General features: G+C 39.8%; 1 protein-coding gene across 1 annotated transcript in view; it reads left to right on the top strand.

Moving 5' to 3' along the window:
- The window catches only part of MYO9A (myosin IXA), a 331,403-nt gene that overhangs the window by 287,945 nt on the left and 25,913 nt on the right, over positions 1 to 17,545 (top strand). Inside the window, exons 35-39 of the mRNA XM_008571047.1 lie at positions 9,548 to 9,740; positions 11,425 to 11,553; positions 12,318 to 12,423; positions 13,266 to 13,397; positions 13,940 to 14,063. Of these exons, the coding sequence (XP_008569269.1) occupies positions 9,548 to 9,740; positions 11,425 to 11,553; positions 12,318 to 12,423; positions 13,266 to 13,397; positions 13,940 to 14,063 (684 nt within the window). The remainder of the gene's footprint in view (positions 1 to 9,547; positions 9,741 to 11,424; positions 11,554 to 12,317; positions 12,424 to 13,265; positions 13,398 to 13,939; positions 14,064 to 17,545) is intronic.

Raw genomic sequence — 17,545 nt, 5'->3', positions numbered from 1 at the left:
CCTGAAATTAATTCTCTCTTTTTTTTTTTTTCCCCTTTTTTGTCTTTTTTCGTGACCAGCAACGGATCGCAACCCTCAGTGTCGCGCCCGTACCGGACCGGGACCGGCAACGGGATCGCAACCCTCGGTGTTGCTCCCGCACCTCACTCAGCCAGTGAGTGGCCGGTCTGTATGTGGGATCCGAACCCTCGGCGGGAGCGCCGCCGCGCTTCCCAAGCGGCGCACTGTAGCTGTGCGCCACTGGGCCAGCCCCCCAGCACTTAATTGTTAGAGAATTAATTTCAGGGCCGGCCCAGTGGCGCACAGCTACAGTGCGCCGCTTGGGAAGCGCGGCGGCGCTCCCGCCGAGGGTTCGGATCCCACATACAGACCGGCCACTCACTGGCTGAGTGAGGTGCGGGAGCAACACCGAGGGTTGCGATCCCGTTGCCGGTCCCGGTCCGGTACGGGCGCGACACTGAGGGTTGCGATCCGTTGCCGGTCACGAAAAAAGACAAAAAGGAAAAAAAAAAAAAGAATTAAGTGCTGGAATGCAGAGTGTGTAGATGAATGGATGCAAAGTAATACAAAACTGATTATGTCTTTCCTTACGTAAATTCTATAACTGTTCAAATTCTATAATTTAGTACCTAAATCCCATATAATCTCTCTGCCTAGNGGGTTGCGATCCGTTGCCGGTCACGAAAAAAGACAAAAAGGAAAAAAAAAAAAAGAATTAAGTGCTGGAATGCAGAGTGTGTAGATGAATGGATGCAAAGTAATACAAAACTGATTATGTCTTTCCTTACGTAAATTCTATAACTGTTCAAATTCTATAATTTAGTACCTAAATCCCATATAATCTCTCTGCCTAGGTTTTTCTCATTTTTAGTTCAGCTGTGTCCTATTACTTTTACTTTGCCCAACTTTGTAGTTCTGTGTTTCCTGTGCCTCAAAGTTCTTTTCTTGCCTTCTTTACTTTTGTTCTACTTGCCTTTCAACACTAAGATTACATCAGGTCTTTTTGAGATCGTTAGTTGTTAACCAGCCCAAACTTTTCTGATCTAGTCATTTCTCATCTGTGTTCCCATAATATCTAGTAAATCTTATTTCCACACAGTAACATTTCTAGTCTTAGCGTTAGTCTTAGGGGAAGGACTGTCTCTTGCTTGGTTTTGTTTTCCTGGCACCTAGCACATAATTGGCAAATGTGTGAATGTAAGACTAGAAACAGAAATTAGGATCAGTTCAAGTAAGGTCTTGAATGTCAGACTCAGAAATGTTTGCTCTTTATTTTGATATATACTAATTAGCCATTGAAAGTTTTTAAAGATGATAAAGCAGGTTATGTATACTATAGAATATATCAAAAGGGGAGAAAATGGATGTGAAGAAACTGGTCAAGAAGCTGTTGGAATAGTCTCAAGTGGGCAATGATACAGGTTCGAACTAGGATGATGACACTGAGAACAAAAGAGAAAAAACAGAGAGGGTGTATTGGTTGACTGAAAGAATTTGGCAACTGGTTGGATGTAGGTTGAAGGACAGAATGGAGTGTACACTGTTGGGTTAGGGAAGGAGAATGCTACAGGAGAAGAAAAGAAAGAATAAGATTTATAAAAAATGTGTGGTATCAGAGATAATACCTGGCATTTTTCTTTTCTGTATACTTCAAATACTCTTAAGGATAAACTATACTGGGAGTGGGGAATCAGTAAAGGGCACAAAAATCAAACACATTGTATATTGATGAAATAAAATAATTTTTTTTTAAAAAGGATAAACTGTTCTGTATATAAAGTAATAATAAAGCTATAATAAAGTATGATATCAGATACACTTCTCTTTTTTTGGTGGCTGGCCAGTACAGGGATGGAACCCCAGACCTTTGGTGTTATCAGCACCATGCTCTAACCTACAGAGCTAACGAGCCAGCCCTGGATACACTCTTAAAGTCAGTAAAAAAGAGCTATAACACTAATCATGAAATCATGGGCCAATGTGTGTATATCTCTGCCTTTGTTTATGAAATCAGTTTTCAGTTAAACTTCTATAAAGTTTATGTAAACATCAAAAGCATTCTTTTTTAAAATTTTTACTTCTCAATATACATTGTAGTTGATTTTCGTGCCTCTTTACCTGTTCCTCTCCACCCCCCCCATCATATCTGTTAACTTAACTTAAACAATTCAAGGAATTTTTGAGATTATTCTGTCTTCTTCACTCCCCCCCCATTTGTCTGTGTGTTTATATATATATTTATTTATTTTTAGCTCCCACAAATAAGTGAGAACATGTGGTATTTCTCTTTCTGTGCCTGACTTGTTTCACTTAATATAATTTTCTCTAAGTCCATCCATGTTGTTGCAAATGGTAGTATTTTGTTCTTTTTCATACCAGAGTAGTATTCCATTGTGTAGATATACCACAGTTTCCTTATCCAGTCATCAGATGATGGACATTTGGGCTGGTTCCAGCTCTCAGCTATTGTAAATAGAGCTGCAATAAACATTGGAGTACAGGTATCCCTTCGGCATGATGATTTCCATTCCTCCAGGTATATTCCCAACAGTGGAAAAGCTGGGTCATATGGTAGATCTATCTGTAATTGTTTAAGGAACCTCCATACCATTTTCCATAAAGGCTGTACCATGTTGCAGCCCAACCAACAGTATATAAGAGTTCCTTTTTCACCACAACCTCTACAGCACTTATCATTCTTAGTCTTTTGGATGTTAGCCATCCTAACTAGAGTGAGATGGTATCTCAGAGTGGTATTGATTTGCATTTCCTGGATACTGAGTGAGGTTGAGCATTTTTTCATGTGTCTGTTGGCCATTCGTATATCTTCCTTTGAGAAATACCTATTCAGCTCCTTTGCCCATTTTTAATTGGGTTGTTTTTTTGCTGTAAAGTTGTTTGAGTTCCTTGTATATTCTGGATATTAATCCTTTGTCAGATGTATATTTTGCAAATNTGCCTGACTTGTTTCACTTAATATAATTTTCTCTAAGTCCATCCATGTTGTTGCAAATGGTAGTATTTTGTTCTTTTTCATACCAGAGTAGTATTCCATTGTGTAGATATACCACAGTTTCCTTATCCAGTCATCAGATGATGGACATTTGGGCTGGTTCCAGCTCTCAGCTATTGTAAATAGAGCTGCAATAAACATTGGAGTACAGGTATCCCTTCGGCATGATGATTTCCATTCCTCCAGGTATATTCCCAACAGTGGAAAAGCTGGGTCATATGGTAGATCTATCTGTAATTGTTTAAGGAACCTCCATACCATTTTCCATAAAGGCTGTACCATGTTGCAGCCCAACCAACAGTATATAAGAGTTCCTTTTTCACCACAACCTCTACAGCACTTATCATTCTTAGTCTTTTGGATGTTAGCCATCCTAACTAGAGTGAGATGGTATCTCAGAGTGGTATTGATTTGCATTTCCTGGATACTGAGTGAGGTTGAGCATTTTTTCATGTGTCTGTTGGCCATTCGTATATCTTCCTTTGAGAAATACCTATTCAGCTCCTTTGCCCATTTTTAATTGGGTTGTTTTTTTGCTGTAAAGTTGTTTGAGTTCCTTGTATATTCTGGATATTAATCCTTTGTCAGATGTATATTTTGCAAATATTTTCTCCCACTCAGTTGTCTTTTCACTCTGTTGATTGTTTCTTTTGCTGTGCAGAAGCTTTTTAGTTTGATATAATCCCATTTGTTTATTTTTCCTATAGTTGCGTGTGCTTTTTGGGTCCTATTCATGAAGTCTGTACCCACTCCTACTTCCTGGAGTGTTTCCCCTATGTTTTCTTTCTTTTTTTTTTTGTCTTTTTCCATGTCCGGCAACGGATCGCAACCCTCAGTGTCGCGCCCGCACCGGACTGGAACTGGCAACGGGATTGCAACCCTCGATGTTGCTCCCGCACCTCGCTCAGCCAGTGAGCGGCCGGTCTGTATGTGGGATCCGAACCCTCGGCGGGAGCGCCACCGTGCTCCCAAGCGGCGCACTGTAGCAGTGCGCCACCGGGCCGGCCCTCCCATATGTTTTCTTTAAGGAGTTTTATTGTTTCAGGATGGACATTTAATTCTGTAATCCATTTTGAGTTCATTTTGGTATATGGTGAAAGGTATGGGTCTACTTTCATTCTCCTACATATGAGTATCCAATTTTCCCCACACCACTTGTTGAAAAGGCAGTCTCTTCCCCAGTATGTAGATTTGCTGCCTTTGTCAAAGATTAGATGGCTGTAGGCATATGGATTGATTTCTGGGTTCTCTATTCTATTCCATTGATCTGTGTATCTATATTTATGCCAGTATCATGCTATTTTGGATATTACAGCTTTGTAATATAGTTTAAAGTCAGGTAGAGTTATCCCTCCAGCTTTATTTTTTCTTTTTTGCTCATGATTGCTTTGGCTATGCGTGGTCTTTTGTTGTTCCATGTAAATGTCTGGATAGCTTTTTCCATCTCAGAGAAAAACATTTGGAATTTTGATGAGGATTGCATTGAATCCGTAGATCACTTTGGGTAATATGGACATTTTCACAATGGTTTTTTTTTTTTTTTCCCTTTTTGTCTTTTTTTACTGACCGGTAACGGGATCGCAACCCTCGGTGTCGCACCCATACCGGGGACCGGCAACGGAATCGCAACCCTCGGTGTTGCGCCCGCACCGCGCTCAGCCAGTGAGCGGGAACCGGTCTACACATGGGATCCGAACCCTCGGCAGGAGTGCTGCTGCACTCCCAAGCGGCGCACTCTACAGTGCGCCACCGGGCCGGCCCCACAATGTTAATTCTTCCAATCCAAGAACATGGGATATCTTTCCGTCTTCTTCTGTCCTCTTTAATTTCTCTCAACACAGTGGTTTGTAGTTCTCTTCGTAGAGATTTTTGCCATCCTTGGTCAGCTTTATTCCTAAGTATTTTATTTTTTTGGCGGCTATTGTAAATGGGCTAGCTTTCTTGATTTCTTTTTCTGCATGTTCACTGTTGGAGTATAGAAATGCTACTGATTTTTGTGTGTTGATTTTGTATCCTGCAACTTGACTGAAAACATTTATCAACTCTAGAAGTTTTTTAATAGAGGCTTTAGGCTGTTCAGTATATAGGATTATATCATCCACAAGCAGGGACAGCTTGACTTCATCCTTTCCAATCTGTATGCCCTTTATTTTCTTGTCTTCTCAGATTGCTCTGGCTAGTACTTCCAACACTATGTTAAATAGGAGTGGTGAGAGTGGGCCTCCTTGTCTAGTTCCTGTTCAGGATGATATTGGCAGTGAGCTTTTCATATATAGGTTTAATTATGTTGAGATACTTTCCATCTGTGTCTAACTTGTAGAGAGTCTTTATCAAGAAAGAATGTTGAACTTCATCGAATGCTTTTTCACCATCTATAGAGATGATCATATGGTTTTTGTCTTTGCTTTTATTGATGTGGTGCATCACATTTGTTGATTTGCATATGTTGAACCAACCTTGCATCCCTGGGATGAATCCTATTTGATCATGTTGTATAATTTTGTGTATGTTTTGCTGTATTCTATTTGCTAGTATTTTATTGAGGATTTTTGCATCTATATTTTTCAAGGATATCGGCCTGTAGTTTTCTATTTCTGATGTATCTTTGTCTGGTTTTGGTATCAGGGTGATGTTTGGCTCATAGAATGAGTTTGGGAAAATGGCCTTTGTTTCAGTCTTTAGGAACAGTTTCTAGAGAATTGGTATCAGTTCCTCTTTGAAGGTTTGGGAGAACTCTGCAGTGAACCTGTCCGGTCCTGGGCTTTTCTTTGTTGGGAGCCTTCTGCTAACAGCTTCAATCTCTTTTCTTGTTACTGGTCTGTTCAGATTTTCTGTATCTTCTTGGCTCAGTTTTGCTTGTTTGTATGCATCCAGAAATTTATCCATTTCCTCCAGATTTTCAAATGTGTTGGCATATAGTTGTTTGTAGTAGTCTCTAATGATTCCTTGTTATTTCTGAGGTGTCAGTTGTAATATCACCATTTTCATTTCTAATTTTTTGTTATTTGGGTTTTGTCTTTTCTTAGTTAATCTTGCTAAAGGTTTGTCGATTTTATTTATCTTTTCAAAAAACCAACTTTTTGTTTCATTGATCTTTTGTATTGTATTTTTGTTTCTATCTCATTTAATTCTGCTCTGATCTTAATTATTTCTTCTCATCTACACTAACTTTAGGTTTGTATTGTTCTTGTTTTTCTAGATCATTAAGGTGAAGCGTATCTATTTGCCATCTTTCCATTCTTCTGAAGTAAGCATTTAATGTGATAAATTTCCTCCTTAATACTGCTTTTACAGTATCCCACAGGTTTTGGTATGACGTGTCATTATTTTCATTAGATTGACGAAATTTTTTTCCTGTTTAATTTCTTCTTGGACCCATATGTCATTAAGTAGAATGTTGTTTATTTTCCATGTGTTTGTATTGTTTCCAGAATTTTGTTTATTATTTATTTCTAATTTTAATCCATTGTGATTGGAAAAATACATGGAATAATTCCAATTTTTTAAAATTTGTTGAGACTTGCTTTGTGACCTAACGTGTGGTCTATCCTGGAGAATGTTCCATGTGCTGATGAGAAGAATGAATATTCTGAGGTTGTTGGATGGAATGTTCTGTAGATATCTGCGAAGTCCAATTGGTCTAAAGTATTATTTAGATCTTGTCTTTCTCTGTTGGTTTTTTTGCCTAGATGTTCTGTCCAATGATGAGAGTGGGGTGTTCAGGTCCCCCACTATTATGGTGTTTGTGTTTATCTCTTTTTTTAGATTTAATAGTGTTTGCTGTGTAAATCTGGCTGCTCTGACATTGAGTGCGTATATATTTATGACTCTTATGTCTTCTTGATGAATAGATCCTTTTATCATTATATAGTGGCCTTCTTTAAATCTTTTTATGGTTTTTGCTTTAAAGTCTATTTTATCTGATGTAAGAATAGCTACTTAAGCTCGTTTTTCATTTCTGTTTGCATGATATATCTTTTTCTATCCTTTCACTCTTAGTCTGTGTGTGTCTTTACAGGTCAAGTGAGTCTCTTGAAGATAGCATATTGTTGGGTTCATCTTTTTAATCCAGACAGTCAATCTGTGTCTTTTGAATGGGGAATTTAATCCCTTTACATTTAGAGTTATTATTGAAAGGTGTTGACTTACACCCAGCATCTTACTGATTTTTGTTTAGACGTCTTAAGTATCTTTTGTTCCTTTCATTCTAATTTCTGTTTGTCTTCTGTATTTGTTGGTTTCTTGGGGTGATGAACAATTTTTTTTCTCTTTTGTTAGCGTTTTTGTTTTGCTGGTAGGTTTTGTCCTTTCTCGAGTATTCATGGCAGTGAAGGTTGTTTATGAGGTATCAAACCCAGCACTTCCTTGAGAATGTCTTGTAAGGCTGGTCATGTGGTAGTGAACTCCCACAGTTTTTGTTTGTCTGAGAAATATACTATTCATCCTTTACTTTGGAAGGATAGCCTTGCTGGGTAAAGTATTCTTGGCTGGCAATTTTTGTCTTTTAGTATTTTGAATATATCATCCCATTTCTTTCTGGCTTTTAGGGTTTCTGATGAGAAGTCTGATGTTATTCTGATTGGAGCTCCCTTATAGGTGACTTGCCGCTTCTCTCTTGCTACTTTTAAGATTCTCTCTTTGTCTTTGAGTTTTGCCAGTTTGACTATCACATGTCTTGGAGGGGACCTTTTTGGGTTGAATGTGTTTGGGAATCTTTGAGCTTCCTGAACCTGGAGATGTGTGGCTTTCCCTATACCTGGTATTATTTCATTGAATATGTTTTCAATGCCATTTCCTTTTTTCTCCCCTTCTGGAATACCCATAATTCAGATATTTGAGAGTTTAAGGTTGTCTGTAGTCTTTCTTAGACTTTCTTCAATTTTTTGATTCTTTTTTTTTTTTTTTCTGGTCTGCCTGCATTAATTCAAACAGCCTGTGCCTTCAGGGTCAGAAATTCTTTCTTCTGCTTGTTCAAGCCTGCTGGTTAGACTCTCTGTTGTGTTTTTTATTTCATTGAATGACTCCTTCAGCTGCACAAGCTGAGCTACATTGTTTTTCAAGGCATTGATTTCTTTGTACATTTCTTCTTTCAGATCCATTATATTTTTTCTCATTTCATTGTTTTGTCTAACTGAGTTTTCTTGTGTCTCATTTAGTTTCCTTAGAATTGTTACTCTAAATTCCTCGTATGTCATTTCAAAGACTTCCTGTTCTATAGGATCTAGTGCTTGAGAGTTATTATTTTCCTTTGGTAGTGATGTACTTTCTTGATTTTTCATATTTCTGGTGTCTTTCCTTTGGTGTTTCATCCTTGTGTCTGGATATCATAGTCCACTCGTTTCACTCTGATGTCTGGCTTGGATCCTGAAGAGATTGCTGCTTCTGGTCAGCAGGAACTAGCCTGGGCTGGGTTTCCCACTGCACCTGCCTGGTCTGGGACAACTGTCTTGGGGTGCGGGTGCCTGTGGCTCTTAAGTCTCTCCCAGCAGCAGGGACCGGACTTTACGAAAAGTCCAGCCCCACCTTCTCTGGCATGGCTGGCTCAGGGTGTGGGGGCCCCAAGCCTCTTAAGACACTCCCAACAGCAAGGTCCTGCCTGGGCTGGATGTCCCACCCCACCTGCCTTCTCTGGCTCAGCTGGCTCGGGATGTGGGGGCCCCGAGCCTCTTAAGTTCTCACGGTGGTGGGGACCCGCCTGGACCAGAAGTCCCACCCTGCCAGCCTTCTCCGGGATGGCTGGCTTGGGGTATGGAAGCCCCGAGGCTTTTAAGACTCTCCCAGCAGTGGGGGTTGGCCTAGGCCAGAGGTCCAGCCCCACCTGTCTTGTCTGCCATTGCTGGCTTAGGGTGTGGGGACCACTGAGCCTCTTAAGTCTTTCCTGTCGGTGGGGAATGGCCTGGGCCAGAAGTCCAGCCCTGCCTGCCTTCTCCTGCCTGTCAGGCTCGGGGCATGTGGGACTAGAAGCTCTAAAGTCTCTCTACGCAGAGGGGAGCAACCTGAGCTAGGGTCCCATAGCACGTGGTACCTGCCTGTTCCGGCACAGATCTTGGGTCTTCTGTCGTTGCTCCTTAACAGTTGCAAATACTACTCCGCCATCTTGACCGGAACTCAAAAGCATTCTTATGCTTTAGAAATTACTGACAATTCTAACTCATGTCAAATCAGTAGGTTTTCTAATGGTACCCGATAAATGTTCAAGCTCTTTGCATACAAAATCCACCCTTCTGCTCTCACACCCAGAATTCACCTTTTCATGAAGAGATTTTTGACAAGAAGGGCAACAGTAGCTGGTTGCCACTTCCCCCCTTTTCCACTCCATTATTTTCTTTTAGGGATTCCTAGTAGGAAGCGATTAAAACTAGTATTTCACTTATTTATACTTATTTAATCATAATTTCCACCCCCCACCACTCTTATAACTATGCTCATAAAATTGCAGGGAGGTAAAAAGTAGTTCCTCTTAAAGAATTGGTTAAATATGTTTAAAGATGTTTGAATGCATTTGGAAATTTTAAAAAAAAATTTTCCATTTAGTATGATCCAGAGCTGTCATCTCGACAGTTTGGGGTTGAACTGTCCCGTTTGACCAGTGAAGACCGAACTGTTCCTTTAGTGGTGGAAAAGCTCATAAACTATATTGAAATGCATGGACTGTATACAGAAGGTATTTACCGAAAGTCTGGTTCAACTAATAAAATCAAGGAGCTTCGACAAGGTCTAGATGCAGGTAAGATATGCACTCCAAATCAAGACCAAATACTTTTATTTAAATAGGTCATTCCACGCTCTTAAAATTTTCATTATATGTTGATCCTTTAAAGCCAGAAGAATTCAGTCTTTTCTGTGGTACTTGATTGTAATTTTGCGGCTTTCTACAGAGTCTTTGGTTTTATGTTGTCAGTTCAGTAAATATATTGAGTGTATCATTTGTACAAGGTATATTAGGTAGTCGAGACAAATCTCATTTAATTTTTTTAACAATCCGGTAAGATCACAATACTTTTAAGTTACAAAGAAGAAAATTTAGGTTCAGGGAAATTAAATAATGAGTGTTGATGATAATGCAGGGCTCTGTGCTAATGATTTTATAATAATCTTCACAACTATCCTATGAATTAGGGATAGTACTTTCCCCAGTTACAGATAAGGAAACTGAGACTTACAGAGGATCTTGCCTAAAGACTTGTGACCAATAAGTGACCAAATTGAGATTTAACTCCAGATCTTCCAAATCCATAATCTAAGCTGTTGCCTCTTAGTCTTTATTATTCTCACTCCCAGTAGTGCTCTTTCCAATGCATCTTCTTGCCTTCATATACTGATGACATAGTTACTTAAATGGATATTAGTGAGTTGAACATGTGTCTTTGTAGAGCTCTAGCCTCAGTCCTGGAATGTATGCAGGGAGTTGATTTTGGTTTCATTCTCAACTTCTAGTCTTGACCACTGTTGAGAAGGAATAGATCTTTTTGAACCAAACTTAGGTACACAGCTTGTTTTTGTGTGATCAAGAACCTATCCACAATGCTGTTTCTTATGAACAAATCAGTGAGGAAGAATTAGTATGGAAATAATAACAACATGCCTGGGAAAACTCAAGCAAGAGGTTCTGCTTACCAGCGACTTGGTCTACTCCAGTTTACAGACCATTGCCAACTTTGTCTCTCGTATGTTGGAGCAGCACAAGTGAAAGTCATTCATCCTGTATCCTCTCATTCATCTAATTTGTACAACCTTAGGGAGTTTATAAGTGAAATAGGATAAAGGTGTTTCCTTTACATTTTCTGAGCTCAGTTACCACTGTTTATTAGTCTCTAAGAATGACAAAAGCAGCCTTACTTTTAGAAAATGTCTGCTAGGGCCGGCCCGGTGGCGCACTGCTACAGTGCGCCGCTTGGGAGTGCGGCGGCGCTCCCGCCGAGGGTTCAGATCCCACATACAGACCGGTTCCCGCTCACTGGCTGAGCGAGGTGTGGGCGCAGCACTGAGAGTTGCGATTCCGTTGCCGGTCCCGGTCCGGTACGGGCGCGACACTGAGGGTTGCGATCCATTGCCGGACATGAAAAAAGACAAAAGGAAAAAAAAAAAAAAGAAAATGTCTTCTAGGCTTTTTTCCTTTTGTTTTCTAAGGTAATGTTCCTCAAAGTGTGGTCTATAGACCAATCCACAACATAAATACAGAAATTGAGAGCAAGCATTTAGAAATATTTATAGCAGTTTAACAATGCTTCAACAGTCAAAAAAAATTAGAAAACAAAAACTGTTGCTTCAACACAATTAGAAACACTGTTCCAAAGCATAGAATTAGATTGTAGAAATTCTAAGTTAGTTTAAGAAACATGAAGGCTTCCTTTAGTGATGATAGTTTCTAACTGAATCTTTCTGCGTGTTTTGGGTTTGTCTTTAAATAGATGCTGAGAGTGTAAACTTAGATGACTATAACATACACGTCATTGCAAGTGTATTCAAACAATGGCTTCGTGATTTACCCAACCCACTCATGACCTTTGAACTCTATGAGGAATTTCTTCGAGCTATGGGTAAGCACATGGGTTAGAGGGAAGGCATACACTCGGGAAAGGAATGTCATCTTCAGTATAGATTATTAAGCCATCCTATAGTGGTATAGTCCTTATAAATCCAGAGGTAAGCTTCTGACAGTCAATACAAAATTGCCAGTGTACTGTTACCTATTCATATATTGACTTTTTAGATACTCCTTAAAATGTCAGTGTCCTAAAAGTTTTCTGAGTAAGCCACATTGTTGCTTCTCAAAAAGAGATTGAAAGACTACGGTTGCGAAACAGATTAAACAGGAGATTTAAAGGAAGGTTTATGTTCATTTAAATTGTGCATCTGTGCAAGAACTGTGTCTAAAGCACATTGGCTGTTTTATGCCAGGCCTGACAGGTTTTAGAGTTTAGTTTCTCATTGCTGCAGGTGTGTAGGATATTGATGAAGGCCTTCCTAGAGGTATTTAGGCCCTGAGGATTTATAAATTATATGACAGTTGGTTGATTTTAATAGAGTCTGCCACAAAATTGCTGAAAAACTAGAGCATCTCTATCCTTTTGTTGTAATCAAGGAGTATTGGAATATAGATTAGAACTCAGAAGGCTGCCTTTGAATATAGAACTCAAGCAAAGGGAGTTAAGTAGTAACTGTGAGTTGCTCTTCTCCTGCCAACATTTACAACTGCTTCTCCTAGAACTCTAAAACTCCTGCTATGTAGTGTCTTCCAAGAAGAAGATGTAGCACATAAGAGGGGATATTAAGTCTTATTTGCTGCTCTTACTGTTTTTAGGCCTTCAGGAGAGGAAGGAGACCATCCGTGGTGTATACTCTGTGATTGACCAGCTCTCCCGAACTCATCTTAATACACTGGAACGTCTCATCTTTCATCTAGTCAGGTAACATCAAGAAGCAAGGGAATGTTTAATAGTTTCTCTTGGATTCTTTTAAATAAACGAAGAGCTCCTCCATTTGGAAAACCGACACACACACACACACATCTATGATATATATTTGAGATAAATATTTATATATATATATTTTTTCTTCTATTTGTAAAGTCACTACCTCAAACAAATAGTTAGGATTCCTTGGAGCAGAAATACTCAGCTGAGCTGGACTGTATGACAGATGCTTCCATGCCCTTATGAGAGCCATGTAGTAGCTTCAGCCTTATGGTGGCACTGTGTAACTTAGCCTGTTGTGTAACTCCTGAACTAGAAAGGATGTGTATCTGTTGACATAACCTAATCACAGGAAGTGGATTTGGATTGTGCTCAGGAATTGACTGACCAAAGAGGATTCAGGAGTAGCCTCTCTTCTCCTGTGTGTAAATATCAGCAGTAGTCGAGAAGAAAGCCATCTTTCTTTTTGGTTAAATATCTTATATGACTATCTGAAAATGCCTTAAAGCTACTACTCTGCATTCCTTAGACATGTTCATCTAGTGATGTTGACCTTGAGCAGTGGGTCACAAATTTCTCTTAGTAAGCTATCTGCTGGCCAAGACTGCTTCAAGGAAGGAACAAACTGAATGTACTTTTTCTAAAGGCAAAGGAACAGCTTTGGGAAAATTCTACAGTGTCTTCTTTAAATTGATATGGATATGCTTCCAGGACTATGCAATTGATGTCATATTATCTTCTTTCTCTCATTCCTTCTGCCTACCTTCCTACTATTCTTCCTTTTTATTCCCTTTTCACTTGTTTTTTGTTTTGTTTTATTTTGTTTTGTTGCTTAGGATTGCTCTGCAGGAAGACACTAATCGAATGTCTGCTAATGCCTTGGCCATTGTGTTTGCACCCTGCATTCTCCGCTGCCCCGACACCACTGACCCACTACAAAGTGTACAGGACATCAGTAAAACTACCACGTAAGGCCAGTCACATCACGTCTGCAAGACCTCAGGGACTTCTGACTGAGTTGGTGTAGTCACTTTTTTATCCAGATATTAATCATAGCGAATGATTTCATAAGTTCAGGGGTTTTTAAGAAGATTGCTGGGCACTGTTGGGTTTTTTTATGCTGAGGATGAGAACTCTTAGATTTAATTCAACTGAACATCATTGGTTTTAAAGCATCTTATTTTTTAAATCTCGCTTTTCTTTAGGACTGCTTATAGTTTCTAAATAGATTGCAAAAGGAACTTTAAAAAAATGCCAGTGCTTGTATCTTATCCTCAGATAGTCTGACTTAATTGCCTGAGCATTGGGATTTGTAACCTATCCTTAGATGGTTTCTAAAGTATAGCCAAAGTTGTAAACCTCCATTCTAAACCTTGTCTCTGATCTCAAAGTAAGGGATATTAGTTCTTCTTCAGCATCGCAACTGTTTACCACACTTAACTGAAAAACTGTCTGTGGATGCTACACTTTATTTCAGTTCTTAACAGTTTTCTCTTTCCTCCTTTTTCAGCTGTGTGGAGCTGATTGTTGTAGAACAAATAAATAAATATAAAGCTCGTCTCAAAGACATCAGTAGCCTGGAATTTGCTGAGAATAAGGCAAAGACCAGACTGTCACTGATTCGTAGATCAATGGTAAGATGCAACATGTGGAATCACAGGGAAAAACGGGAGCCTTCCTGGGAATTTAATTGTGTATTCAAGGTGTAAAGAGGGAGTATTCTCAGAATCTTTTTCACAAAGAACAAGTGGAAAAAAAAAATCACCAAATCTGACTGTGGTATAAATGCCTTTTGTTTGATGTTTGATCTGCTAGCAGCTCTCTTTAGTTATATGTATAGAATCTATGTGATTAAATGTATAGAATTTTTTAATGAAGTATTTGAATAAAATGCTGGTGGCTTAATAATCTGCCCTATTTTCTTTTCCTGTCCTTTCTGTGAAAACTTAACCCTCTCTTAACTTTTTTCTCTACTTCCTTCTACCATCTGTTCCCACCTTCACCCATGTCACTTTTAGTAGTCCTGCCAAGACTTCAGGGATATAGAGAATTTAATCACTCGCAACTGAATTTGAAGTACATCATCTGATTGAGGAAATGGAATTCCATCTATGAGTCTACTATTATCAAATAAAGATTTATTTAAGGATTTATTGTTAGGCTTTGAGATAAGCCTTGTAAAAATGATAATTTATTTCCTCCATTTGCCCACTTTTCTATTTAATATCTTCTTTATAACCAGCGGCCTATTGATAGATAACTCCAGTTCTCACTGAGCGATAATCAGTAGGGTCTGGGTAACTGGAAAGCCACTGCTGCATTAAATAATTATTGCCCATTTGCTACCCTTCCTTTCAGTTATAAAATAAAAGTGTGCCATTGAGCACCTACTTCAGATACCCCGTAAATCTCTAAAGAGAAGCAGGCTTCCCCATCATCATGCCCATACTTTTCCAAAGGCCCAGAAATACTTCTCCTTATCTTCATAGCTTATACTTAGATTAGCACTAAAAGTAACTGTTTCTTCCTTTACTATTTAAACTACCTGGCACAGAATAAGGGCTTAACAAAGGTCTGCTGATTAAGTTAGTGAAGGGTCTTCTCTAAAAAGAAACATAAGCATCGACTTTTTCAAGGCAGTAAAGGTATTAAATAAAGCTCATCATAGGATGCTATCTTTTCCCCCAAAACTGAAAACAGAAGCTCCATTTAAAAGTGAAGCATTTCGGGCCGGCCTGGTGGCGCACTGGATAGTGCGCCGCTTGGGAAGCGCGGCAGCGCTCCCGCCCAAGGGTTCGGATCCCACATACAGACCGGTTCCTGCTCACTGGCTGAGCGAGGCGCGGGAGCAACACCGAGGGTTGCGATCCCGTTGCCGGTCCCCGGTCCGGTACGGGGGCAACACTGAGGGTTGCGATCCATTGCCGGACACAGAAAAAGACAAAAAAAAAAAAAAAAAGTGAAGCATTTCTGGGCCGGCCCGGTGGTGCACTCGGTAGAGTGTGGCGCTTGGGAGTGCGGCGGCGCTCCCGCCGAGGGTTCGGATCCCATATAGAGACCGGTCCGCTCACTGGTTGAGCGCAGTGTGGGCGCGACACCGAGGGTTGCGATCCCGTTGCCGGTTGCGGTACGGGCGCAACACCGAGGGTTGCGATCCCGTTACCGGTCACGAAAAAAGACAAAAAAGGAAAAAAAATAAAAGTGAAGCATTTCTGTAGTATGAATTTTCAGGAGCTCAGTTCTGAGAGGCCCAATTTAGTAGTGCCGATCCAAGGATCCAGCTTTTTAGTAAAAGCTACTTTTCAAAGCAGATAGATAAGCTGTGATTTTTCACTCATGTTACAGAAGGTGGATATATTAAATCCATCTGAACATTAAGCCTTCTCTTTTAATGGGGCAATGACATGTACATTCTAACCTTCTGCTTCCTTTTCATGTCCTTCCTAATCCAGAAACCTGTACTAATTGCAATTTACCCCACAATTCAGTTTCGATATGTATTAATATTGCAATGTGTCACAGCCACTTTACATTCTTGTCTCACATTCATCTAGGAATTGTTCTGCTCTGTCTATCATTCATGCCTGTCCACCCTCCATGTTCAGCCTGAATTCAGGTCCCACTTTTTGACCAACGTTCATTTGCTTTTCTCTTAATCTCTTTCTTTAGATCCTTCGTTTTCCTTCCTCTATATTGTGCAGTTGAACAATATCCATTTAAAATATACTTGTTTTTCCTTTTTGTCAGATAAGCCTTCTTTTGGGTTTCTTCTTTGGTTGAATCATTAAAAGGTGTAAGTTGAAGGCATTGAGGTGTCCCGACCCGCGGGATATTCAACGCAGATCCTGGAGGGGGGAGTGGGAATTGGATGCGACAAGAGACGCGAGAGATGGGAGACAAGACAGTATTCTGATCAAGTCTCGTTTATTGATTGTATGCTATACGAAGTTATTACGTAGGTTCTTACTCACCTTATCCTGACGCAGCAGGTTCCCGCGGCGGATGAAGGTTTTACTCTTTCATTTTCAGTGGTCGACCCTCCTATGCGCCTTCTTCCTCACTTTGTCCCCCGTATCCAGGCCCCACGTTGGGCGCCAAAAATGTCCCGACCCGCGGGATATTCAACGCAGACCCTGGAGGGGGGAGTGGGAATTGGATGGGACAAGAGACACGAGAAATTGAGACAAGACAGTATTCTGATCAAGTCTCGTTTATTGATTCTTAGGTTACATCTTATATAGGAGAAGGCAGGCATGCTGCAAAGGGTCTGGAATGTAAAGATATGATAATATCTTGAGGAGAGACAAAGACAGGACATTCAAAGTAAAGGTTGCCACCCAGAATGTTTATGGTTAAACAGTTTCTAGAGAAGGATAAAAGGTCACTTGCAAATTAACTTGCATAGCCAGGAGCAATCAGTTTCTGGCATAAAGATTTTGAGGCAGTTATCATGTAAAGCATGGCCATCTGAGCAGATTGTCAAGGAGGAGCGGTCTCACAAGAAGGGGTGTGGAGCTTCAGGCCCCCAACATTGAGGTATCAAATTAACTTCTGGTCTTTAAGCTGTGTTCCCAGCAATCTCCTTCACTTTATTGTTTGAAATACCTTCTAACACTTTTAGCATCTCCCATCATTAATAATGCTTATTTATCCATTCGTATCTATGACTCTGATGGTGTCTTCCTAGATGTAGAAATATGGCTTTTACCTGCTTAACATTTATCAGACAGAGCAACATATAGGAGTGAACAAATTGATGGACTGGTTCTAGACTTAAATATCATAGTGTAATAGAGGTCATACCAGAATATCACTGCTGCTTCTCCTTTTCAATTCCAGTGGTTATACAAAAAAGAAATGGAGGGATTGAAAGCCAAGAACACTAATCTGTGTAGAAAATAATTTCAGAGACTGTCTATTGATGTTTAACAATTTCATTGAGGAGCCTTAACTTGTTAGGATATAAATACAAATCAGTTGTGCTTTTATGTAGTGCCTCTCAACTCTACCATGTCAAACTTCTCTTTCCTACTGGGTATCAGTTATCTTACCAGCATCTTGTCACTGTTCCATAATTTTCTTTTTTTTTTTTTTTTTTTTTTTTTTTTTTTTTTTT

This window comes from Galeopterus variegatus, unplaced genomic scaffold (assembly GCF_000696425.1).
Source record: "Galeopterus variegatus unplaced genomic scaffold, G_variegatus-3.0.2 Scaffold657, whole genome shotgun sequence".
Taxonomy (NCBI): Eukaryota; Metazoa; Chordata; class Mammalia; order Dermoptera; family Cynocephalidae; genus Galeopterus; species Galeopterus variegatus.
This window is presented reverse-complemented; position numbering and strand designations above follow the sequence as displayed.